Source organism: Mytilus californianus, unplaced genomic scaffold (genome assembly GCF_021869535.1).
Source record: "Mytilus californianus isolate M0D057914Y unplaced genomic scaffold, xbMytCali1.0.p SCAF_6, whole genome shotgun sequence".
In the NCBI taxonomy this organism is placed as follows: domain Eukaryota; kingdom Metazoa; phylum Mollusca; class Bivalvia; order Mytilida; family Mytilidae; genus Mytilus; species Mytilus californianus.
Window position 1 is genome coordinate 100,290,028 of NW_026262712.1, and position 27,212 is coordinate 100,317,239.

Here is a 27,212-nt window from a genome sequence, read left to right on the forward strand (position 1 = left end):
CCTTGTTTTAAGCAAAATATCTTGAAGAACTTGTTAATGATGTATACGTGTGCACTGTGTGTGGTATCAACTAATTCCGAACATGAGTAGTATACTGAAAAGTACGATAATAACCAAAAAGATGTGAATTTTTATTAAGTAGTTTACCCGCAGAACACACGACTGTATACCACATGTGTGTGGAACATGCCAAATATCCGTATGTATATATGATAACATTGAGAATGGAAATGGGGAACGTGTAAAAGAGACAACAACCCGATCAAAGAGCAGAAAACAGCTTAAGGCCACCACTGGGTCTTCAACACAGCGAGAAAATCCAGCACTCGGACGCGGGCTTCAGCTGGCCCCTTCAAAAAATGTTCTTGTTCAGTGAAAATGGACGTCACACTAAAATCCAAAATATAAATGAATTAAAATTGAAAAAAAAACAAGACTAACAAAGGCCAGCGGCTCCTGGCTTGGGACAGGGGTTAAATATGTTTTGTGAGATCTAAACCCTCGCCCTATACCTCTAATCAATGTAGAATATACAAACACACACCAACACGCACAGTAAAACTCAGAGTCCGATGTCTGAATAGATTACAAAAGAAACTAAGCAAAATGGCAATGATACATAAATTAACAACGGACAACAAGCAGTTACTGATTTGCCACCTCCAGACCTAAATTAATCTGATTGAAAGATAATTTCTTCATCATATGAAAATCAAGCACAATCTCACCCGTTAGGGATTTAGTATCATACCATCATAAAATATATGAGAAGAACATAACCCGTTTCATGCCAACAACTTGTTTTAGAATATTTTTTTTTATTTCCTATGCAAAGACTCCATGAGTGAATAAATATTTATACCAAAATATGCCATATTTAATGACATGACAACAGTATCGTAACCATATCCCTTCTGAATAAGTCTGTTTAAATGTTTGGTTAGCTTTTGAGGCGAATGCCGACTTTTTTGTGTTTTGTATAGAATATTACCGTATAAGATTGGATGTGAAATACCTGAGTTTTCTCTCTTAGTGTACTGACTCTTCATGATTAAGTTATATAAGTTATATCTTAAAAAACGATATTAGACGCCTTCAGATGGAACATATTTTTAAAACTTAATTGTTTTTTTCTTCTTTGGTCCTTCTGGTCAAATTTAAATGCCGTTAAGTATACATCAAACGTCTTCTTAAAATTGCCCAATAATATACCGACAAAACGATTCGTGGAGTATTTTCTTGTGACCCTGATATTGATATATTAAATAAAAATAAACTTGAACAAAAAAAAAAAAAAAAAAAAAAATAGGATTTCGAACATGGGAGGATGTCAATGATAACTATACAAGGCTGCATTTAGCAATTACAGACACAAACCTTTCCTGTGCCTGTGTGTACAACGGACGGACGCCAAAGAGTGATTATCGACAACAATTTAACAGGTTATTAAGCTTAAATATGCTAAATACTAGAACGCGCTTCAATTCAACTCTTATATTTTGTACCAATATATGTTTACTGCACTTGCATACAACACAAAAAATTGTCACGGGGATGATCTATGAAGAAGAATTAAATTTCCGTTGAAAAGAGTCTATGACAGATATTTTTATAGCATTCAAGCTGAAAAAACGTTCATTGTAGATTTTCTGAACCTGGTTTAAAACCAAGATTTGTCTGCACTTACTGCAATGCTATCCATAGATTATTGCAGTGAACAGAAAACCTGCAAGTTTGAAATAACAGTAACCCATTGGTCAATATGGAGATATGACAATGTCAATGGTGATAATGATAATTTCAATGGTGATAATGGCGATGTCAATGGTAATGTGAGATTATCCGTCCGTAAAGTTGTTTATTTTTATGGAGTATGTGCATATCTACGGAGCCCCTTAAGTCCCAAAGAAGAAATTTTAATTATTTGTATGCGCGACTTTAAATCTTGTGCGTACATCTTTAAATCTTGTGCGCACAACTTTTAAACTTGTGCGCACAACTTTTTAAAACGTGTGCGCACAAATTTTTGAAACTTGTGCGCACAATTTTTAGAAACTTGTTCGCACAACTTTAAATCTTGTGCGCACAACTTTTAATCTTATGCGCACAACTTTAAATCTTGTGCGCACAACTTTTGTAAACTTGAACGTACAACTTTTTAAACTGTCCACAGAACTGTCAGTCATATATGTCTATAAACATGCTTGCATTTGCTAATTAATCAAACAAGGATGGGCCTGATTTTTACGTATATTATTTGGGGAATAAATCATAAGGATATACATATACTGCAGTTTCTGGCATTGACGCTATTTCAAATATTTGAGGTGTTAGCCGAAGGACCATGTGAGCTATTGTCATCAATAAGCGACAGTTGTCCGCCCGTCCACAATTCACATTTTAATTTTCTCCTCTGAAACCACTGAGCCAATTCGGACCAAACTTGTCAGGGATGATCCTTGGTAGGAGGGGATTCATGTTTTGTTTTTCTCATGTGGTGGTCAATAGGTCTATGGGGTCTAAGAACTTGAGGTTAACTTAAAGTTTTAATATAGGCTTCAAAGGAAGGGGAAAGCTTTAAAAAACGTAAAAACCAGCAGTAGCAAGGCAGTCATATTGTCTGACTCATCAAAAGGACATGATGTTTCAAGTTTATATAAATGAAAGTCTGGGGGTCCATGCGGTCCGAGCAACTGGGGTCCACAGTTTAACATGAGCTTTAATTTGAAAATTCTATAAAAGTCTTGTTCTTATGAATCAACAGTAGCAATGCAGTCATGTTTAGCATGAAACATCAAAAAGATATGAAAATATTCAACTTTGAACAATGAAAAAAATTACACGAACCAACAATGATGAAGCAGTCATGTTTTGCATGAAGCATGAATAGGACATACAAATTCAAATTTATATAAATCAATGCCCAGTGATATGTGGGTACCAGAATTTATGAGGAAAAAGCTAATAATAGTCATCAATGTACAAAAGCTTTAAAAATATTCTTTGGAACCAACAATGATAATGCAGTCATATCTTGAATGAAGCACAAGTACGATATAAAGATCTGGGATGCAAGCAGTGAAAGTCCGAATATTTAAATAAGCTCTAATTGGAAAAAAAAGCTATTAAAATCCTCAAAAGCATCACATTCAGTGCCATTTCTTTTACTTTTTCCTTTGATGTGGTAAAAATATAAATTTATTGAAACTGATTTAATCAAAATATTTTATAATGATCAAAAGCCTTCGACCTCGACCTGAATATTAATGCCATCAATTACTTATCAATTATGGACGTTTGACGAGGTCAATTCGTTGTTATATGCATCTGTTGAAGCTATGTCGACAAAGAACGTAGTCCGAGGTTGATATTTTGATTTAGGAGGTCCATATAACAACGTTTTGGTTGAGATAAAAGTCCTTTATTTTTATATTACATGTTATATATGTAAGAATAAATAATAAACATAAGATGTGTGTGACGTTCTCTAACTGTCATATACGGGGTAACTGTATGAAGAAGGCCGGTAAGAGAATATCATCGTCTATGATGCTGAAATACGAAATAAATGTGAAAGTTTTGCGACTGATACAATTGTTATGTCGGCTAGATAAGTACTGAAATTCAGAGATCAATACGTGCATTTAATTTTGCAATTCAAAATTTGCGTTTAATAATTTTACTGCGATTTCAGTAAATGTTAAATAAATAGTAGGGTGCCCAGTCAACAAATTTGATCGATTTGGGTTAACGGAATAACAAACGGCTATATTTTATATCATTGGAAAGAGGAGAACAAGCCTCGTCGAAATATTGATGTCGTCGTTGTCTACAGTGGTCACGATTTTCTTAAATATGGGTCAAAGGTTAAATCTAAAATTTCAACGAAAACGTAGAGTCACGTTTATACAGCTGTCCACCCCTATATATTTGCGTTTATAGCAAAATGAATTCGAATAATTCAAAGGATTATAACTATAGTTTCTATATTTAGGACTAGTTTGATAATTTTATTGCCAAATATGGTTCGAGATTGACATTTGTACTTATAGGGTGCACATTTACAATTTTCATTCAGCTGTTAAGTAACAGTGACCTTGAACTTTTTAAAAGTTCCAAAATCAGAATTTTTACATACGATTCGGTACAAGTGATCTTTAAGAGATGTTTATTAGATATTAACATTTATAAGTTGCCCTCCCAAAATGTTATTTTTTCCGTCTTTTGATAGAAGGTGTTCGTCATGATTTTCTGGGTAAATATCCAATTTTCTTTTGGTGAACGTGGAAGCACATCAAATAGTACTTACTTCAAAAACTGATGAATATTAACGCAGAATCGATTGAATAAGCAGGTCTGAGTATATATTTGCTTTACAGAAATAAAAAAAAACAAAACTGCAAACGGTGAAAAAGGGGGACAAAAGCTAGTTTTTACGGTTATGGTGTTTATGGTCATACTTTTCTCAGACTATTAATGACGTCCTTTCATTGGTTTTCAGTAAGGGAACACCCATTTGATTTCGAAAACAGGGAGGGAATGAGGATTTCGAAAATGAATTACTTGGCCTGGTACGAACTGAAATAATTGACTTTGCACAAGACAGGATGAGAATGAACACTCTTCAACATGAAATGCAGGATAGTTGAGGATATGAATGTGTACAAAAGTGAAAATAAATTTTCGCGCCGCCAGCTCCATCCCTTTCTTCAGAATATAAAATGTTCTACCCTAACGGCGAGTAATATTATATCGGTACTTTGTGTTTTTTGTTTTCATGTTAGTTGTTTTTGTGCTTCATGCCGATTTAATAAGTCAAGCCATATCAAACTGTTTTTCAGCAGATTTTTCTTATGCTGTGTTGTTATACCATTGTCCAGGTCAGGGGAGGGTTGAAGGATCATAAACACTTTTTAACCTCTCCAAATTATGTATATGTCTGTCTAAAATTGTCGTTGTTTGCTGTCTGTTTTATCTGGGTTTTTTTTTGTTGCACGAACGGTGGTATATTTTCTGTTGTCGTTCCCACCGAGAGGGATTTAGGTCGAAAACATCATACAAGACTTTTGATTTGCCATATTCCGGGTGTGAAACAAAACTGACCGATTTGATTCTTATACTTAAATTATGACAACATATTTATCCAATAAAAAGTTTAAAGTTTTGAAAAACAGATACAAAACAGATTTCTCCGAGCAAAGTGACAATCTACAAAGTAAGCTGGCTATTCACAACAAATAAATCAACCACACAACAAGCAAAAAAGACAAATGTTTTGAGTGACCTCTGTCCTTGTTAATGACCTAATAGTGTAAGCAACACAATGATTAATGGCACGAGATTATCCGTGTTTAATCAATACCAAAATTTTGACGTAATTTGTGTTTTTAATTGCTAATTCTTCAAAACGATTTTTATTTCACGCATGCAATTTGGCACACACATGTACTGTGTCTTATTGCTTAAATCAGAGTAAAATATATTGTGATGATACACGTAATAATTTTGCTTTCGATGAAAATAGGGTAAATTTCGGGTAAAATTTTACTCTTACTAAAATGCTGAAATACTTATATCAAAATCACTTAAATACTTTCCGATTTCGTTATATGATATATTTAATATATAAACTATATTATAGGTACTGTTTTAACTACCAACAAAGAACGCAATAATTTTATTTTTAATGTTAAAGATTCCCCGTACAATACGGTATCTGGTGGTACCCTGTAAAAACACGAAATTTAGAAAATCGTGACCACGGGGACTTACGACGACAATCATGATTGTGAAATATAATGATTTTCCTATAATGTGCAAAAAAATCAGCCGTGTGTTATCCGTTAACTTAAACTCGTTAACTAGAGGACTTTTTGGACATTGGGCACCCTACTAAAATAGTTACTGATAAAATCAAAATACGAGTTTTTATTAATGCGACGAACATCCTGTTGAATTATTCGCATTAATAAAATCATCGCAATAATTTCTAAATTTGCAGTACTTCATCATTATTTGCGTCCTGAACTTCGAGCATTCATCGTTAATATTTGGTTTGCTTGTCCGTCGATACTGTCAATTGATGTTTAAGTACTTTTGGAGGAATTTAATACCAGTACATTCCGGTTAATTTCGACTGTTTCTTTGTGTGTGTGTGTGTGTGTGTGTGTGTGTGTGTGTGTGTTTTGTTTTTACGTGAAATTTCACCTTCCAACAAAACTATTTTCACTCTTCTGCAAATAATTTGCGTCTGTCCCAAGTTAGAAATTTGTGGTCATTGACATGTTATTGTCTCTATATATGTTGTAATTGCTCGACATATTTGAAGATAAAGTGTTGTGTCCGCCAATTTATCCACTTGGTTATTTTGCTGGAGATATTTTAAGGCTCGTCATATGGTAATTGGTTTCCAACTTTATTGGAGATCAAGTGTGAACTCCAGATGTCTAGTTTCTTACGGGATGCATGTTGTCTCTTTGACATTACTACATACTCCTTCTTTTTCATTTTCATTTAAAGATAAAAATGAAATAGACACAATTTTTTTACCTGTCGTCAAAACATTTCTGGAAAAAGGTGTTAATGAGCCAACTTTTGAACTGACGACTAAAGGAGGTGTCGGAAAAGAATACTGTCTGGCAAATTGGGAAGTCGGACTTGCGGACTGTCGGAATATAGCTACGCGCCTTTCTCAGCTCACAAAGCTAACCAGCACTTTATCTAAAAATAAAGCATGGATGGAGGCGTTCTAGTATAGTTTGTATTGGATTCGAAATTTTCCACAAGTAAGTATTTTCTATTAAAGTAAAAAGGTATAATTACTCAAGAAACATTAATTGAAAGTTTTTATCTTAGATATCTGTATCTAAACTATCACCAACAATACATAACACAATATTAAACAAACCGTGAGATCGAACATCGAAAAAAATATTTCGTCTAATCAGAGAACAGATCAGCAACAACGACCACACTGTTACCAGTTTAGCAACATTATGGTCAAAGGTAACAAATTCGTTATTAATATCGACTTCGTAGAAAAAAAAAACTATCATACAATTATGATATCTATCGTCCTTCCCTACGTCTATATCAACCTGCTCAGTCGCTACGTAATTTTCATATCACTGCTTCTTCATGTTCTTTGGTAATGCATATTTATTAAATTATGAAAACTATTAATAATGTTTTGGTTGATACACAAGGTGGGGGATATATTTTAAAGGCGGATAAACTATGATGCACCTCAATGTTCCTTTTAATTACTTTTTTACTTTTCATGTGCATGAGAGTGCCAAAACCAGAAACCACACTTGTCATTTTGTGATGGCATGTATGAATTAAATGAAATGTGAGGTATATAAAAATACGTAAGCAACCAAACGACACAAAAAAAAACAAACCCCAAACTGGTTGGGTTATAAAATATATCATGCCTATAAATTTACCAATCTGAGAGTAAACAAAAGATCTGATGAAATCACAGAGACATCTGATTTTCAAATTAATTTAGCTTATCTAGGACATCTCAAAATAAGGAATTTGATAACAAGGTGTGAATGCATGAGAGTAAAACAAATCAAAGTACTGATGTACTGTTTACTCTGGTAGACATAATATCTGATGGCTGGCGAATAAATCATACAGATTGCAATCTCAAGACTACAGTACTATCAGTTGCTTTCTCAAGTCGAGTGGTAAACATTTCAGCCACATTTAAGACGTTAACATACTAGTATTTAAGATTAAAGCAATGGGCTAGGTTATTTGGGCACAGTGGGTCGGATAGGACATCATAAAATAATTAAATGTGTTTTGCACTGTCTGAACACTAGACACATTAAATGCGTTCATTGAATGTTCGAATGTCGGTCTGACGTGATTGTATACCCTTCCCTAATACGAGACTGAAAAAGTTTAAGTGAATATAATTCTATACTGATTTGATCCTTGATGTGTATTTGTAACAGCCACTATGTTCCGTCAGTTACTTTGTTCCGGCGGAACTTTTCAACTAGTTATTTCGTTCCGATGGAACTTTCCAACTAGTTGTTTTATTCCGAGTGCAGTCGACTAGTTCCGGAAAAAAGTAGCTAGTTGAAAAGTCCCGAAACAATGTAGCTAGTTGAATAGTTCTGGCGAAACAGAACAACTAGTTACATCGTTCCGCATATACCATATTTCGTCCTTTTTGTAGAAAGAGGGGGAAGAATGAGTATCAGTATATATAAGAGCAAATCATTAATTTACAAGAATACCCAACGCACTGAAAGGGGTTTCTTTGGAGACAAATATGCAAAATTTAAGTTGTATTTCATAGCTCACATAAAACGGAATAAGTTGCATTATCATGCAAATTTAGTATTCATAGTACCCTCAAGAGAGGGAAGAATACCCCCCTCCTCATGTGGTTCTTTGCATCAATTCTCCAAATGGGACTTTGTGACTGGTTGATAAGTTCCGTTGGAACTTTTGGGCTAGTTTGTTAGTTCCGGTTTTGACTTATTTGCCAAAGAGGAACTTTGTGGCTAGTTGATAAGTTCCATTTGACTTTTGTAATCAGTATCTTGGTTTCCCTTTGAAAGGTTCAAATATAATATGTTGCGCTTTTACTTTGCATCAATTCTCCAAATGGAACTTTCTGCCTGGTTGATAAGTTCCGTTGGAACTTTTGGGCTAGTTTGTTAGTTCCGGTTTTGACTAATTTGGCAAAAAGGAACTTTCTAACTAGTTGATATGTTTCGTTGGAACTTTTCAACTAGTCACTTTGTTCCGGTGGAACTTTTAAACCAGAGGAAGAACAAAGTAACTAGTTAATAAGTTCCACCCGAACTTTTCGGCTAGTTAGTTCTTTCCGCCCGGAACTTTCCAACGTCGGAACAAAAAGAGCATTTACATATTCAGTATGCGTTGGTTGCTATTTTCAATAAAATTTCACAGCGGAAAACGTTTTTGTTCTTTTTTGATAAGTTTTAAATAAATCTAATTTTAAGTCGGACCTCGCCTATTTCATAACATGATCCCTCTAATATTGAACTCGTGTAATATATACCATGTTTATAATATTAATTGTTTTATTTGTCTTGATGAACTGTCTACACGGAAGAAGTAATTTACAGAAGTCTATTCTCTTAGCTTAATCAGTAGTGGATCAAGGAACTATTGAAAAGGGGATGTATTAATAAGGGGAGTAGGAAGGAACCAAACCTTATAGTATACTTATATTTAAGATATGCATAAGGAGATAATCAGGGTCAGCAACCTAACAAAAAGTTTAACATACATGGACATCTATTGACCTTTTGCGAAATTAAAAATTCAAATCGATCTGATTTTGTTGTTTGGTTTGCTTGAATTCGTAAATTGGAATACAGTGCCTACTAAATTTCACCCCTTCCCCCAACACACATTGATATAGTAAGTGCCCCCTCCCCCGAGTATAGACCTTGCATGTCATGGCTCGAAAACCTTAAACAATTCTGGAACTTGTTAAGACAAGTGGGTTTATTTCCGAAGTATTAATGTGATTGTATTTCTGGCAAAATGTTGAAGAAACATAATTCCAAAAGGTCAGAAACTGAAAGAATTAAGAAATGCATCTAGTTTGATCATCCAAAGGTATCGTTGTCATTCATAAATGGTCTCCACGATAGTCACTAGTTTCGAATGTGAGCGTTCAAACAGTGAGCTCATGTTCCTGAAAATATTTTTACGTGCAACAATAGGCGAAATATGACTAAATGGAGTAACACTGATGCCGTGTTCGTGTTTATATGATAGTTAAGACTTTTTCTATCAAACATCAACAAAAAATTATGGTGATGATGACGAATGGCCGTTTAAGGTCAAATGGCAAATTAAATGCATATTTAAGACGAGAACATATGACCATAATTTAAACCCTACTTTGTATTAGACGTCACACTGAGCCTGATTTCTAATGTGCTCTTTCACAGGGAAACAGTCCATAGGTAGACATGCCAGCCTACGCCGACACATTATTGTGCCTCCGCGTCGACTAGTCTTTGTTCTAACTCCTAAATGCACAGTGCCTAGAGGAGAAACAGCAAATATGTATTTTCAAATATTTGGTTTGACCGCGTCGGATTCAAACCCACAACCTCCCGCACTCAGGGGGAGCACATACTAAAAGACCACGAGTCAGTAAAAATATTAAAAATAAATTGTGATACCACACACAGTGCACACGTATGTACATCATTAACAAGTTTCTCAAGATATTTTGCTTAAAACAAGGAAAAAGAAAAAAGAAACAGTGAAACATTTAAAAATGGTGTCGTCAATTTGAAAATTTAAAACACCTTTATTGAAACAAATTGCATTTCGTTCTACTTATCAAAAATTAAAAAAATGATGCAGATTGGATCATTTTTCAAATTTTAATATTGCAAAGTAAAATGAAAAATGCTCTACCTTAGAGCATTTTTCATTTTCTTATTTATAATGTCAAAATGAAAAATGCTCCATCTTGTAGTATTTTTCATTTTTCAATATTAAAAGTCAAATTGAAAAATGCTCCACGTTGGAGCATTTTTCATTTTTCAATATTTAAAGTCAAAATGAAAAATGCTTAAGGTCAGCAATTTCAATATTTGCTGTTTAGAATGAGATTGAAATATGTTTTTTTTTATAAAACAATTAACTGCAAATGTTTTGATTTATTCAAACTGTTGATAAATTAAATCATTTTTAACACAAACTTATTATTATTTTTTTTAATATCCTCGTGAAATCAAAAAATGTAATCTCATGAAAATTACAAATTTCAAATCTCATTAAAAAAATGATTTTTCAAAAGTGATTTCAAAAGATTTTTGTTACATTTTTCAAACCAATTAACTTTAAAAGTTGCATAGCAATTTGCAAAATTTATTTTTCAGTTTAAAATGACAAGTGTATGGCGAAAATGTACACGAACGTTTTGAGATTATTTACTAAATTTTCAAATTGTAGTTTTGAGAAGAAGATTTGAAACTGCGTAAATATTTTAACTGATATTTTTATACACAAAAGGTGTACGATAAAACAAGAGATTATTTTGAGATACGTTTACTATGCGCCAACAATTTTCATTCGTTTGTCAACAGATAATAAAAATCCTTTTCTAACATGAATATTCTTTGATTTAACGGAAATTTTGCCACAACTTTTTATAAGAACGTGCTGTTATTTTGCTAGAACCTTAAAACTCTACATTTTCATATTGTTGACTGCATTTTCCATAACAACACTGATAAAAGTAAAATTGAATAAATAATATAAGATTTGTTCGCACTCCCCACTCTCCCATATACAAAATACGTTAAAATTTAAAAAGAAATCAATTACTCTGTTGATTTCCGCAGAAATGTATCACATCAATTAATACGCTTATGCTTGCTATCAACTTGAAAAAAATTATTTCGTTCTTTTCTTAAAAACTCATCATTTCTCAATCAAATATTGCAGTTTATAGTGTTTTATGTTGCAACGTTAACAGTTTTAAACAATGTGAGCGCAAATGGCTTGTGCATTATGCGTAGTTTGTGGTTAATTTATTCTCATTTGAATCTATACACATACACGCTGTCCAATTTTGATTCAGTTATGCTAGCTTCTTCAAAAATCAATTACAATATTTCAGCTATTATTTGCGTGTTCCTCGTGGTAACATAGCAGTGCAAACATGCATACAGCTTTCTTACTGGGCATTAATCAAGATTTTCGGAAATGTGAATGTATCCCGAAAGAGATGAATAAGAGGAGTATACAAGGAAGTAATTTACAAATGTAAAGCTTAGAAGTCGAGAGGAACCAACAGTGCAATAACAAAAACAAAACCAAGGGCAAAAAAGGAAAATAAAGTATTAAAAAACTCTACATAGAAGACTAAAGAGTAAAATAATTACAAACAAATAAGAATTGTATTAACATTTGGATTATTCCTATTATCCTATACATACAGGAGCTTGAACAGCATTGATATAATCAGTTCTTCCTTTGTCGTATGTTGTTAGAAACAATCTGTTGTTGTCCGCTGTCAAAAGTAAAAAAGAATAATCATCAAGTGGTACATGTGTTACAAAAGATGTTCAGATTGCTATATATAGAAAATTACTACATTTGTGTTAGATTTTCTCGTTGCTGGATTTTGCATGCATGCATTGCTTTATAAGACTATTTCACAATACATTTTATTAACGTAATATTCGTTAACCATATTGGTAAAATATAAGTAAAGGCATCATTGAATTTCAGTTTCCTTTAGCTGTTCAATGAAGAAAAGGAGGAATAACAATTATAGCCTTTTGTTATATTCCTTTTGCATCTTTAATATTTACGACATGTATAAGAAGAGGTGTTGTTTATAGAAAGGACGTCGTTTGTGTTTTCATAGTGATTTTTATCATTTGTAAACAGCATAAACAGATATTTGCACCTTACAATTGACGAATATACTTTTAGTAGCATCCTTTTTAATACGAAATAGATACAAATGTTTGAAAAAAAGAAATTAAGGCTTCTAAAATTTTATATTTTAAATTCTTAGAAATCAAATCTTATAGAAAAATGAATGGGCATATCTCGACTTATTGGAATAAATTGTGCACTGGACTATCGAGATCAAACGTTTGGAAACAACAATGCAAAGGGCTTTGATCAATATAACCAAGAAAGGTAAAATAAAACCTTAAAAACCGTCTAAGGTTATATTTGCCAGACGATTTGACATTTATTGAATACACTTAATTAACGTATTACTTTTAACGTATTACTTTTAACATTTTTATTAAATCTTACATCACATAAAACAGACCAATATTGCAGCAATGGACGGAATGTACCGCCAGGGATTGTCAGTTTACCACCAAACAAATGCTATAGATTTCGTGCATATAACACATGTTTCTGGAAGAGCTTTAATCATCTTCGTTCCGAACAAAACATTCTTTTGTTTTTTTATATGTTAAAGTATATTAAAAGTATTCCTTATTGCGAAAAATCAGAGTAACGGAGTTACTCGAAACCCTTCTTTTACTTCGAGGCATGTTGAAGTGCTTGACCAAGTTGGATAATTTTGTACTTAAAACGATATCATAGATTATCTTGACATCACTTATAAATTTGTAATGCTTCATTTAAGGAAAGCATCAATTTAGAAGTATTTTTAAGCAGTGTTAATTGTTGTTTTTAAACATTTAAAAAACAATATATGAGAAGTTATATTTGCATTATATCATTTCACGAACATCCTGTACGGCTGAAATATGATAAATGTTATATTCATGCAAATGTATGCATTGTTTTTATTTAAATGTGATAGTGCTATAACGGTTCGTTTACTGTGCGAGTTGAAGACCATCAAGGTAGAAAGAACATGAAATATCTAATTGAATAGTATATGTTAGATTGATATTGTCGTCCCTCAACTAATAATTTTGTTTTAAATAAACTTGAGTTTTCATAGTCATGCATAGCTTACATGGGATGATTGTTTTGTTTCTGTTTTTCTCCATATTCTCTGGACTAGTTGCAGCGGTATACTCAGACTTTCCATGCTCAGATGTTTTAGCTTCTAGCATCTACAATATGTAATGGCACATTTGTCCTTTCAGCGTGTTAAGTTACTCATTACATATCAATTGTAAAAAAACCAGCTACATGAAACTTTTAATTAGTAATTGAACTTTCAGTTTGGGAATACTTTTTATTCAACGTATACGTATTTAGAATCGATGTTATACATTTCACCTTGTGAATCATATTTTTGTAGAATTAAAATTATTATTATGCCACATATAAAAGTACTGCATGATGAAACAATCATTAAGGAAAAACGTTAATATCTTTGCAATTTCAGACACTTTTACTTATCTTTTAAATGGATTACGATAAAGATTTTTTACAATTAACGATGGAGCAATGTTTTTACATTTTTTTAAAGTTATGTTTGGGTATTCATTAACTGTCTGTCACCTTCCACCTTTAGTCAAAAACTACAAATACCTTAAATTCTTTGTACAGTTTTTGATGATTGATTGGTTGTTTATCAGACTGTATTTCTCGCCATATTTTGCCAAATTCTTCTTTTCCGATATTTGTGTCTTTCATGGTAAAAGCTTCTAATAAGGCATAGTGCAAACACACATACTGTTCCTAAAATTATATTTTTATATTTACTTTCTTAATATACTTTTATGTTGAAGTACCTCAAAAGTTCAATTCAAAATGCATGTATTTTTTGTATCGTAGATCAATTAAATTATTTTTCCGTGATTATATCATGGACTTGTTGCGTTTAAACAATAATTTTCGTTAATTGTCTTAGGTTAAATTCAAGCCGTTGCTTTTTGTTTTGTTTGAACTTTTTGTATATACAATTAATATGGGTCTTTTTACAGCTTTATAGGCTGAATGACGTTGACATATAGTCTCTTGCGGATTGTTATCTCATTTTATTTAATTAGAAATCAGAGCACATCTGTTGTGTATAAGGTATATGATTATTTACAGTTATATCAGAATAATCTTTCATTGGACAAAATGAATATTACGATATATTATGAAGAGATTAATTCAAGCTGATTTCTTCAAATAATTTTGAAAAATAATGTATGAACTTACAGGAGTCTGCACCATATTCATTCGACTGTATCTCATTTTCTTTACAAACTTGACAATATCGACACAGCCTGTGACACGTCCCTCCTCATAAAGAGCGTCTAATCCAATATAAGTTCCTGTTCTTCCAATACCAGCACTTAAAAATTCCATTTTTATTTTATTGGTTAGATAGTCCTCGTCTCTATGCTAATATTTCAGAGTTTTATAAGCAGATAAAGAGAAGGAGCTACACATATAATGTATGTAATTCCGAATAATGTTATGTCTTCAATCTTTTAAGAATAAGAATAAATATATGTAGCTTTTATATTGTATTAAACGTTTTACCAGTAATAACTAATACTAAAAAAAAACATAACATGTATATGTAGTGCGATACTCTGTACATTTCAAAAATTTTCATTCTAAAATTTAATACAGATTAATTACATTATGATTGTTTTCCTTATAAGGTGTAATACCACCATTGATTTTCCCCTATTAGTCTTTGTTAAATTTGCATTTTTCAAAAATTGTGCAGAATTTATCTTTTTTTTCAAATTAAAAAATACTTGGCATGTTTTATCCTGTCAAGTACTATAGACAAAATTTCACATAACATTTCATTGCATACATGTATAAGAAATTAACCATCACTGATAGTTAACCAATCAAATTTTCACAAGGAAACAGATTAACAAAAGCACTTGTTCCTTGTTTCTAAATCCTTTTTGTGAATGTGTATATAAAATGTATTTGTATAATTCATAATAAAAATATTGTTTACACTAAATTTTCAGATCTTTTTTACCTTTGTGCAAGCTTTAGTAACCATGTAACCTCAAGTTTCCAAAATATTCAATAGAAACACCAAATAAAAAAATAGTGTTGCTTAGAAACACCAAAGATATGTTTATGACCCAGAATTTTTTTTATTGCAATGAAATGTAGGATAAATTTCTCACAGCTGTCAAATTCAAGGGAATGTTTTTTTTTCTACCCTTTTTCGTATGCAACCGGATATGACGTACTATTATTTGGTGGTATTACACATATAAATTGGCTTTATTAGAAAAACATTAGGAACTAAAACCTTTATTATAGAATACTTATTTATCCGCACAGCTGAATAAAATGTTAAAACGTATGATAAATGACATGCATACCCGTTGATGGTAATATCCAATTTGTTAGGCAAGACACTTCACCGAAGAAAAACAAATACTCTTCGACATGATTTCTTAGAGTTCGAAATATGTGTTCAATGTAGCTTCAGTATATTGTTAATTGTCATTAACGTATTCAGTGCGATAAAAACATTTTCACAATGCAACATTTAATACCGATTATTGACTTTATGATTAAACTATAAAGGTTTCTGCGAATTTATTTATCTATATATGTATTTCATAATTTTACTATAATTTCAGCCACAATTATTGTTATTTTTTTATTTCCCGAATTGAGCTCTGTAGTCCTTTAAAAATATCTTTTTCCTTTAATAGAAAGATATGGTGTATCCTCCCGGACACAAAAAGGCACAACCTGCATAGTTTACTTTTTTTTATTTTTGCTAAATTTGTGGTTGACTTAAACTATTTGCTTTTATTCTCTTTTTTTGGCAAATTGTACCCAAATAAGTGGACCATTGACCGTAAACAAAGGAAATTATAATCGTCAAGTATGCTTATCAAAATTGTTGTTCAAATATCTGTTACACTTAAAACCTGTATTGATAGAGAGGCGAAAGATGCCAAAGGGACACTCAAACTCATAAGTCGAAAATAAAATGACAACGCCATGGCAAAAAAAGAAAAAGACAAACAAACAATAAATAGTACACAAAACACATCATAGAAAACTAAAGACTGAGCAACACTAACCCCATCTAAACCTGGGGGTGATCTCAGGTGCTCCGGAAGGGTAAGCAGATCCTGCTCCACATGTAGCACCCGTCATGTTGCTCATGTTAGTACAAACCCTGTAAAAGTCTAATTCGGTAGGTCACATTCGGGAAAAGGGGATTGAATGGTAGTAACGACATTAGCAAGATATGAGTATATATATATATATATATCCGCTATCATCTGTGAAACGATACAGTTCCAGATGACAGTTTTGAACGTCTACTTTATAATAAGATTTATTAATTTATTTGGAATGATACACCTGGCAAGGTAAAGCAGGATCTTTTATGACGAATTCATCGCAGAGGTGGGATTCAAAATTTTTAATAAGAGGAAATTGATACGAAGGATAAAAATGGTTTGGTTTAGAAGAGTTTTAAGCCAACTTATAAGTGGATAAAGTTTCCACAAAACCTTTTCATAAACTATAAACATCAACACTCTGAATCAAACTCCGAAAATTACAAACTCCTTGATTTTTTTTGGTTGAAAACACATGACCTGTTCCTTTATCTATATGGAACAGACTTCCTTCGTACAAAATTTCTTAGAAAGAATACAAAAAAATCAAGCTTACTCTGATTCTTACTTAATCTTCCGCTATAAAGATATATAATGTATTCTCAGAACATAATCATATTGGTGACAACGTTGAATGCATCTTTCCTATTAGAGATACAATAAAGAATACAACAGACGCCCCATATCTTGACTTACGTCTAGAAAGTTACAAGGGTCGGTTGAAAACTGCACTTTTCGACCGAAGAGATGAATATATATTCCTACTTCGGAACGTTCCTTTTTGTGTATCAGCATTCCAACAGCGCAAGCCTATAGATTATTCATATCCCAAATGATATGATATTCCAGAGCTTGCATTTCCTATCATGAATTATAACATTGTATGAATAGCGGGTTGTTGCGAACCAGGAAGGTATAACACCATGTGTTCTAAGGGATTATTTTGAAGTCATTCCTTTCGGAACATCTGAGATCGCCACTTTTTTTGATGGGGCTTATGTTGCTTAGTCTTTAATTTTCAATATTGTGTTAAACAGACAGAAGTTTGTTTTTGGTCGTCTTCATTGTTTTCAATAGAGTTGTCAGTTTTTTTTTATTGTCTTCGACTTATGAGTTTGAATGATTCGCTTTTACTGTCGGTTTGTATTTGTGTATATTTGTTGATTTTTCAAACAGCATACTTAAATTCCGCTCAATTTTTATATTGTCAATTTGAATTGTAAGCAAAAAGGGAAAGCCAATACCAAGACATCAAGGGGACATAAAAAAAATCCTCAGTCCAATAAAAGCAGATATTGCCATGGCAACAAAAAAGAAACGACAAAAAGAAACCAACAATGACAGGCATTACGTAGAAAACTAAAGACAGAGCAACACGAACTGATTTTTGATCTTCAATGTTCTTCAATTTGGTTTGGCCTTTAAACGTTTACAAATTTTGATTCGAGCGTCACTGATGAGTCTCTTGTAGACGAAACGTGACTCTGGCGTAGTACACATATATAAGCCTAGCATCTTTGATGAGTTTTTTATTTAAACAAAGTACTTCTGATAGTGGTCACTGATTATATGTTCATTCTTGAATAATATTGAATAGATGTGCTGGCAATATTATTATTATAATCATGATTACGATATTGATGAAATGGATATATATGTTTAATGTATATATGCAATTATAAAATATATGGTTATTCATTTCGATTGCTTGATAATGTGCCACTAGATAAATATGTGCAAATTGTTAAATTCTAAAATGAAAAGAAAATGAGAAAAGAAAACATGGACAGCTGATCATGAAAGCCCCAAACATTTTGGACAGAACAACAGTCTACACCAACCAGATGTAATCGAAAATACACATAGAAACAACGAAAAACAACACCTAATCCCGATAGCCTGCATTAGTACAGACTCGAATATATTATAGGAGTTAAATAAGTTTAACGTGTGCACAGACATTTCTCTAGCCGTAAAGTTGAAACATTCCTTTAAAAATCATGCATAGCGCAAATGAGGATATGTTGGGATGGGGACAGAAATTTTGCTTCGCAACTTGTCACCTACAGACTAGTTCATCAAATGCCGGTCATGGCTGTGTATGATTACCTCAGTCGTAGACAAACAGGATGTTCTTTACCATTAGTTTAAATTCGGAAAGAATTCATTATATATATTTTCAAATAAACCTTTGTAATTTGATTTCTATGTATGATTTAAACAGTTATGGTGTATGACATTACTTACTTTAAATGCTTTATGCTAAGTATGACGTTTTGATTGTGAAAATATGTACTACATGATCTACTTATTTTCGTTTGAATACGACAGAACTACTGTAGCAAGTATAGTAAAGAGTAACTGAAAGAAGGGCAAAAGATACCAAAGGTATATTCAGACTCATAAGTCGAAACTAAATTGACAACGCCTTTGCTAAAAAATAAAAAGACAGAATATCAATAGTACACAAAACATCACATAGAAAACTAAAGACAGAGCAACACGAACCCCTCTAAAGACTGGGATGATCTCAGGTGCTCCGGAAGGGTAAGCAGATCTTGGTCCACCCGTCGTGTTTATCATGTACACACCCGCTGAAAAGAATGGCACTGAGAGATTAAGACTTGACAAGATCAAATTTTGAATTCGTAGAATCGAAAATGAACGCATATCACTAATTTCAATATGCGCAACACTGGAAATTCTCCTTCGGTTAAACAGGTAATCAATTTGGAAACTGAATACATGAGGAGATGGATACAGAGAATTGTTGATTTTCGTATCAGCATCAAGAAAAATATTAACCATTATGATATAAAAGAGGGACGAAAGATACCAGAGGGACAGTCACACTCATAGATCGAAAACAAACTGACAACGCCATGGCCAAAAATAAAAAGACAAACAGACAAATAATAACACAGATGACACAACACAGAAAACCAAAGACCAAGCAACACGAACCCCACCAAAAACTGGGGGTGATCTCAGGTGATCCGGAAGGGTAAGCAGATCCTGTTCCACATATGGCACCCGTCGTGTTGCTTATGTTATTACAAATCCGGTAAATTAAATCCGATATAAGTATAGATGATGAATGTTTTTAATGTGTCATATATATTTCCTAAGTACAAAGATGTAGACGATGCCCAACACTAACATTATTTACCTGCAGTGGACGAGAAGTTTCCCACTCTCGACATCAGAGTGATCAGATATTACATGTTTATGAAACAACACTAGGTACAGAGGATCTGGAGTTCCATGATCCGGCCAGGCTGTGAAATGGTACTGGATAATATTTCTTTTCTCCTTTGTCTAGAAAGATAATAGACATTAATACACGATGGTGTCCCTTAAATAGTAAAAATAATACAAAATATTAAAAATATTTAAAAAAAAATCATAAAAATGTTTAACACTCAAAGACAGAAAAATAAGATAAATGTCCTATAAATGAGCCGTTGCTGATAGTTGAAATTTAGAATATAAGTTGGTTACGAGTGATCCCTTTTAAAAGCATATGTATAAATACGTGAATGCAATTTTAAAACACATCAGTTTGCATTTTTTCGCTTTGTTAATGTTGCAGAAGCTGCTTTCGTAACTAATGTAAAAACTATGTCGTTTTCATTTTGTGTTATATTCATGCACGATAAATATGAATGGAATATTTGCGTTCCAAGAAAATTGAAATTAAAAGACAATACAAAGAACTTAATGATCATTTTAGTATTACACACATTTTTCTAAAGATTATTGATGTGTAAACGGAGCGAAAATTACCAAAAGGACATTCAAACCCATAAGTCGATGATTAACTGACAACGCAATGGCATAATAAGAAAAAAGACCAAAAGAAAAATAAAAGTATACAAAACGAAACATAGAAAGCTAACGATTGAGCAACACTCACCCTGTCAAAAACATGGGGTGATTTCATGTGCTTCAGACAAGTTGTTTTAACGAATATTCAGTTTGTGAATTAATTAATCCTAGTTTACACATCAATGACCAATAGAAAACTGTATCGCACGTTGTGACATTTAACGACAATGTAATTAGTTAGGTTAAAGGCGTCACATGGTGACTGGGGGTCAGCTAAATTCATACGGGTATCATGACTTCACGACTACTATTATTTAGGTCTTTCCATTTTTCTGTGGAAAGACCTATTGTATTTGTTCTGATTATAAGGTCTTTCCACTTTTCTGTGGAAAGACCTATTGTATTTGTTCTGATTATTATTAGGTCTTTCCACCTTTCTGTGGAAAGACCTATTGAATTTTTTCTGATTATTAAGTCTTTCCACTTTTCTGTGGAAAGACCTATTGTATTTGTTCTGATTATTATTTTTTTTCTTCTTCCGCCAAATTTGTTTCGCAAGATGTCGCTTAGATTTTTTGCATATGATATCAAACAGTTATTGCGCTTTTGAGACTGACCCTGTTTAGTCGAAGACTTTTTATTGTAAGAGTAATCTCCTGTTGTGGGTGCATCTCCTCCGTAACCGTAAAAGAAAGCTACAAATTTATTTTACAAAATTGCTCGCTATATCCTCAAAATTGTTTGTCCAAATATGACGGAAGCGATACGAAGACTCCATATGAGAGTTATTTCCCCTAATGCATTTGAAATAAGTGATATGCATTTGTAACTGGTAAACCATAAGTAATAGAGACCTAGGGTCTGTTGATTTGAAGTCCTTGGTCCAAAGGTAAGAAAACTAGGTCATGGTCATGTTGTGATTTTTTATATTAAGTTCATATCGCTTCTCCCTAGAAAGAGTTATAGATATCGTCAAAACAATTTAACCAAAATGTTTGTCGCGACACGTCCTTACTAGAAATTTTTTGTCGAAGTGGTACGCGTCATTTTATTGCAGGGTCAATGTCCCTGTTATGGTCGAATCAACAAAGTACTTTAGACCTAAAAAGACCTATAGGTTGCACTTTGTAAATACAGCTGTTTCTCAAACCACGCCTCTTTTGGGGAGATATTTAATATTCATAGGTATGTTAATTTGTTAACGTACTGGTTCCCATTGATGATCTCTGTGTTTCATCTCATAGAGACATCACTTGGGAATGTAACCAGTATAGAAAAACATGGTAGCGGCTAAATTTTAATTCTTAGGAGGTCCAAAAATGGAGGTAAGGGTAGTATAGAATTTTAGTATAAGTTTAAACTCTTAGAAGTTCAGGGCATATAAATGTTGAAAATATGCCGCACAGCCCTATATTTTGACCTTTGAATAAAATAGTAGTGCATATAAACTTTCCGTTCTGGGATATTTTTTTTCACGAAACTTCATAGTAAAAGTGTCACAGTTTTAGCCGCAAAGGGAGTTCCTATGGGAAATCGCATTGTCTGTATTTACAGAATTGCAACCTATATAGGGTTAAAAAATAGAACATACAGAATTTCACAAAATCTGGTTTATCTCAGAGATTTTAAAGAATTTAACTCAAATATGAAGTTTTATAAATATTTCATGAAGATTGAGAAAATCCTGGGCCTTAACTATGATGACTCAGCATAAATTCACAGTTTACAGTATGCATGGTTTACTTAAAGCCCTGAATTCAAAATAAATTCATAATATATGCCTATTTGTAATTTAAATTGTTTAGAAGTGCTTATATTTACTCTTCGCAGTAATTGCAACTCATTGATCCTTCCTAAATATTTCTGGTGGGGTGTTTTTGTCCTGTCGATAACCCAAAAGTAAGCCGTAACGCCTAAATGTGCTTTTTTGTGACTGCGGCATAAAAAAGTACAAGCTAGAATTACAAAAAGACCTCAGTAAAACTTACAATAGTATGTTCTATCCTAAATATGTAGTAAATATTCCACATTGCTAGAAACAGGGAAAAAAATTAGGAAATGTGAGGCCCCAGGGGCAAAAAACAGAGAAAAATGCCTTCCCCTGAGTCATAAAACAGATAATTTAACTTGTAAATGCTATGAATTTTTTATTATAAAGGTCTTTTATAAAGTAAACAATAACTGTGCTAGGAAGTTATGCAAAAATCAGATGTAAGCAGTCATTTCAATCAAACTTTTAGTGAATTTATGCACCTGACTGATATCTTCATAAATACAACTTTTGCAAATATGGCTTTGTTTAAACACTTCTAGGACATATATTAACTAACTTATGTTAGATATATGGTTAGGGATGATACTGTTGTGACAAGAATTCTAAACTGACCATTTGAGGCAGAAATTGTGAACTTTCATTGGCAAATAGGCATACAGTAAGATGTGGACTGGAGACACAGGCAGGATTGGATACTTTGTATAAGCTTGAATGTTGGAATGCTTAACTACTAAACAATACATTTATAGTATTCTAAAATGCTTTCAATTTGTTATCAGAATAGTTTCAAACAGGTTTTAGACAGTTCATGTCAGAAAACATGCACATAGGGTAAGCTGGCAATAATTAGAATCTTGTTTTCAAAATCTTTAAAAAATTGAAACAGGGGTAGGGGTATAAAATGTACTGTAAAAGGAGACTTAGAGTATATGCAGTGATTTCTTTAAGGCTATAATTCTGATAAATAAGTATTGTTGTGAGAAAAAGTGTTTTTAGAGAGTTTTCTATTTGAATAAATGTTTGTATAGGTTGCACTTTGTAAATACAGCTGTTTCTCAAACCACGCCTCTTTTGGGGAGATATTTAATATTCATAGGTATGTTAATTTGTTAACGTACTGGTTCCCATTGATGATCTCTGTGTTTCATCTCATAGAGACATCACTTGGGAATGTAACCAGTATAGAAAAACATGGTAGCGGCTAAATTTTAATTCTTAGGAGGTCCAAAAATGGAGGTAAGGGTAGTATAGAATTTTAGTATAAGTTTAAACTCTTAGAAGTTCAGGGCATATAAATGTTGAAAATATGCCGCACAGCCCTATATTTTGACCTTTGAATAAAATAGTAGTGCATATAAACTTTCCGTTCTGGGATATTTTTTTTCACGAAACTTCATAGTAAAAGTGTCACAGTTTTAGCCGCAAAGGGAGTTCCTATGGGAAATCGCATTGTCTGTATTTACAGAATTGCAACCTTTAGCTATCATGTTGTAAGTGTTTCTTATCTCCCCTGAAAATATATTAATATTCTTTAACTCCAGACATATATATTTGAGCGTCACGTGACTTCACAACACCATTGCGCGCGCGGACCTAAAATTAGAATATAACATTCCATATCCAAATATAGAAAGCGAAACTTCCAAGACAAAATGTTACTCAGTTTTTTTCATACAAGTTCAAACAAAATGCACACACAACAAAAAATAAAAACAAATTCCCGTAGAAAACAGAGAAAATTAATAAAAGGAAGATATTAGGACTTTTATTCATTAGGAAATCGATGCCGTCCGTTTGGCTGTCCGGGATAAACAAGTACGCAGCCACGTTTTGTCAGAATACGGACGTTAAGTCCGATGCCTCGCATAGAGAGAGTGCCATGCAAACTTTCAATCAATCAATCAATCAATCAATTAATCAACCAATCAATCAATCAATCAACCAACCAACCAAATAATCAACCAATCAATCTGTTTAATACGGGGTCCAAAATCTCATTTGTTTCTTTTTCGCTTGTTCCAAGAGACCCTATCCCATGTGTTAAATAGTATATCAGTCAACCAACCAACCAACCAACCAACCAATAAATCAATTAACCATCCAACCAACCAATCAATCAATAAAAAAATCAAGTAATCATGTTTCGGAGGGGAAAGACCGTTAACAATTTTTTTTAAAACAATTGATTTATATTTGTTATTGTATTTCATTGTTTATTTTTACACAAAACTAGATACGAAAAGTCCAGCGTGCGATGAATTCGGTAAACAGTTCTTTAATGACATCATATGGAGCCATAGAGGGTTAGTAACGTTAATAAGGGATTTGGCTTACCAGCAACTGAATTTATATAACCCTCAATGGATCGGTAGGGTATCAGTAGCAAATCGTATAACTTCTATTATTAAATAAAGTATCTACCATTTGTTTTTGATACTGTTAACTATAAAAAGAATCTGAGATTGAATCTGATTAATCGATTAAGGCAAATGTCTACCTTCCTCTTCAGAAGTCACGTCGGTGAAGACAAAACAATGCATTCAAGTTAGGAAAATGCATTATTTTGGAATTTAAGAATATATTTGGTTATTAGGATGAATTTCGACTGTTTAAATATTTTTAACATCTTATGGTATGAGTGGGCGGGGCAAGACAGCTCTATGGTGCTTAGAAGGTCTTGTTATGTAGACTGAAAGTATATATAGTATAGAGGTAAAAAGAAAGAGAGAGAAGATTCAAAGGAGAAAAAAGTTCAAGATATTTAAATTTTAGGTGTTATATAGTGGAATGAAATAGCCTTACCATTTCAGTTTAAATTGTCTCGTAAAGGTCAAGGTAGAAGTAATGTTCAATGGTGAATGACACATCTCTTCGAGGTGATACAGGAAGTAGAATAACTACTACTAAAACATAACGTCTACCTTCCACCTAGAGGAGACCGAATATAAGAGCCTTTTGCTTTTCATTTGTCAATTGTTAAAGCAGATGTATATGCCTACTTGTTAAGGACTCACCTTTTTATCTTCAACCGATATTTCTCGGGTAACATACGCTGCTCTTTCCTTTTCTGACTGCAGAGTAAGAATAAGGTTTCCCAAAGCCATGGGCTTCCCTCCTTCAGGCCAATATTTATCACATTTTACCTTCAATACACATAGGATGTTGTTATTGCCCTTAAATTGCATGTATATCATAATTTTCTATTGGCATACAAGAGTTAATGGCGGAAGTTTATAAAAAAACTGACTTGGAACAGGCATTTTCTGAAGAATGAAGATGTAGTGAATTGTTTTATTATATTTATCATAGTCTTCTTGCATACAATAGCAGAGTAGATATACATATTTGATATTCTATATGTTTTATTTTTCTAAAAATGATTAATCATATAGTTGACACATACTCTAACTAAAACCGTGTTGTTTAAACAGTGCATACATCACCACTTGTATGTATCATTTCTTCATCGGATGTCACAATGTATTTTTAAATCATATATCATCTTGCTGATTTCATGGTAGCATACTCACTCTAGGAAGGTCGTCGGATTACAAAACCAGAAAAGTTGCGGGTTTAACTGAGGTGTGATTGTTTTCTCTTATAGAAGCGACATTTAAGCATTAAACAGAGAATGTCGTCTCGAATTTAGAATTATGTGCACGGGTAAGGCTATGAGTCTTCTTTTGGAGTTTTGCTCAGTAAATTAATCAGAAAAATTATCAGATATCTATCTTAAAAGCTAGTCCAACGCAGAACATATTCATATAAAATTACAAAGTTAAGTTTAGAATATTATAAACATGTTACATTTACGGATGCAGGTTAATGATTTATCCCATTCGACTCTAGTGTTTCTGCTAAATAGAACTGTATCCTTAAATAATCGTAAAGGTGTAATACCACCATTGATTTTCCCCTATTAGTCTAAGTCTTTGTTAAATTTGCACTTTACAAAAAAATGTGCAGAATTTATCTTTGTTTTAAATAAAGAAATAATTTCCATGAGTAAAGTTTTATCCTGTCTAGTACTATAGACATAATTTCACATAATGTTTCATTGCATATAAAAAAATAACCATCACTGGAAGTTAACCAAGCAATTTTCACCCTTTTTCTTCCTGTGTTCAAGCTTTAGTAACCATTAGTCCAGTCATTCTATGGTTATACCTCAAACTAATTGCAACAGAAATGTTTTTTGCGGAATTCGTGAGAGATATAACGTATAAGAAACACATTAAAAATCGAGAAATATCGAAATAGGGGAAAGTCGTCAATTTTGGCAAAAAAAAATCAAGATTTTACTTCAAATATTATGGAAAGATATGGCGCCCGTAGATTGAGAATGACGATATGGGAGACAACTCGTAATGGTCAACTGCAGACGACGCATCTAGTGTCCATCCTTTTCATTCTGGTAAGTAAATATAAGACTTATATATAAAAGTTTTATATGTATTTAGCACTCTTAAGAGTAAAAGCTGTCATGCAAGGTATTTTTTTGTGTTTTTGAAAGGCGTAAATACACGGGAGACGGCAAAAAGTAGTACAGGGCAGAAATGAGTTCATTTCGGTTTGCCGAGGTCTCTAAACCACAAATCACGTGTAAAACAGCTCTGCTTTTTATATTTGGACTAAATTATATACATTTCATATATAAATCGCCCCGTAAAAAGAAATTATAGTCTACTGCCAGGAGTTGCTGACGAAAAAAAAAAGTATGGAACGCCGTTAGTGCCAAAAAGGTTACAATCCAACAAAATTGAATTCATGGAAAAAGGAAGTTGAACTGATAATAAAATTTAAAAATCGATACAGACAAATTGTTTTACCAAAATAAGATGAATATTTATTAATCAAATGATAGAGGGACATTAGAATTGTCCAGTTTAACAAAGCTACCATTATACAATTTAACTGAGCTACCATGCACCAAGCAGGGGAAAGGCACTCTATCAAACTTCATATTACATTTTGGGGCAATTTTTATTACTGTTGTTTTTCTGTGCATACATCAAGCAGGTATTTTACCAGAAAAGGAGGAGGGGCGCCACTTAATACTTGTATTAATGTCATATGTT

General features: G+C 32.7%; 1 protein-coding gene across 1 annotated transcript in view; it reads right to left on the reverse strand.

The window, feature by feature from the left end:
• The window catches only part of LOC127704233 (receptor-type tyrosine-protein phosphatase mu-like), a 120,910-nt gene that overhangs the window by 6,318 nt on the left and 87,380 nt on the right, over positions 1–27,212 (reverse strand). Inside the window, exons 15-20 of the mRNA XM_052208186.1 lie at positions 25,149–25,277; positions 19,702–19,850; positions 14,626–14,761; positions 14,008–14,157; positions 13,484–13,583; positions 11,964–12,037 (exon numbers count right to left, since the gene is read on the reverse strand). Coding sequence (XP_052064146.1) covers positions 11,964–12,037; positions 13,484–13,583; positions 14,008–14,157; positions 14,626–14,761; positions 19,702–19,850; positions 25,149–25,277 — 738 coding nt within the window. The remainder of the gene's footprint in view (positions 1–11,963; positions 12,038–13,483; positions 13,584–14,007; positions 14,158–14,625; positions 14,762–19,701; positions 19,851–25,148; positions 25,278–27,212) is intronic.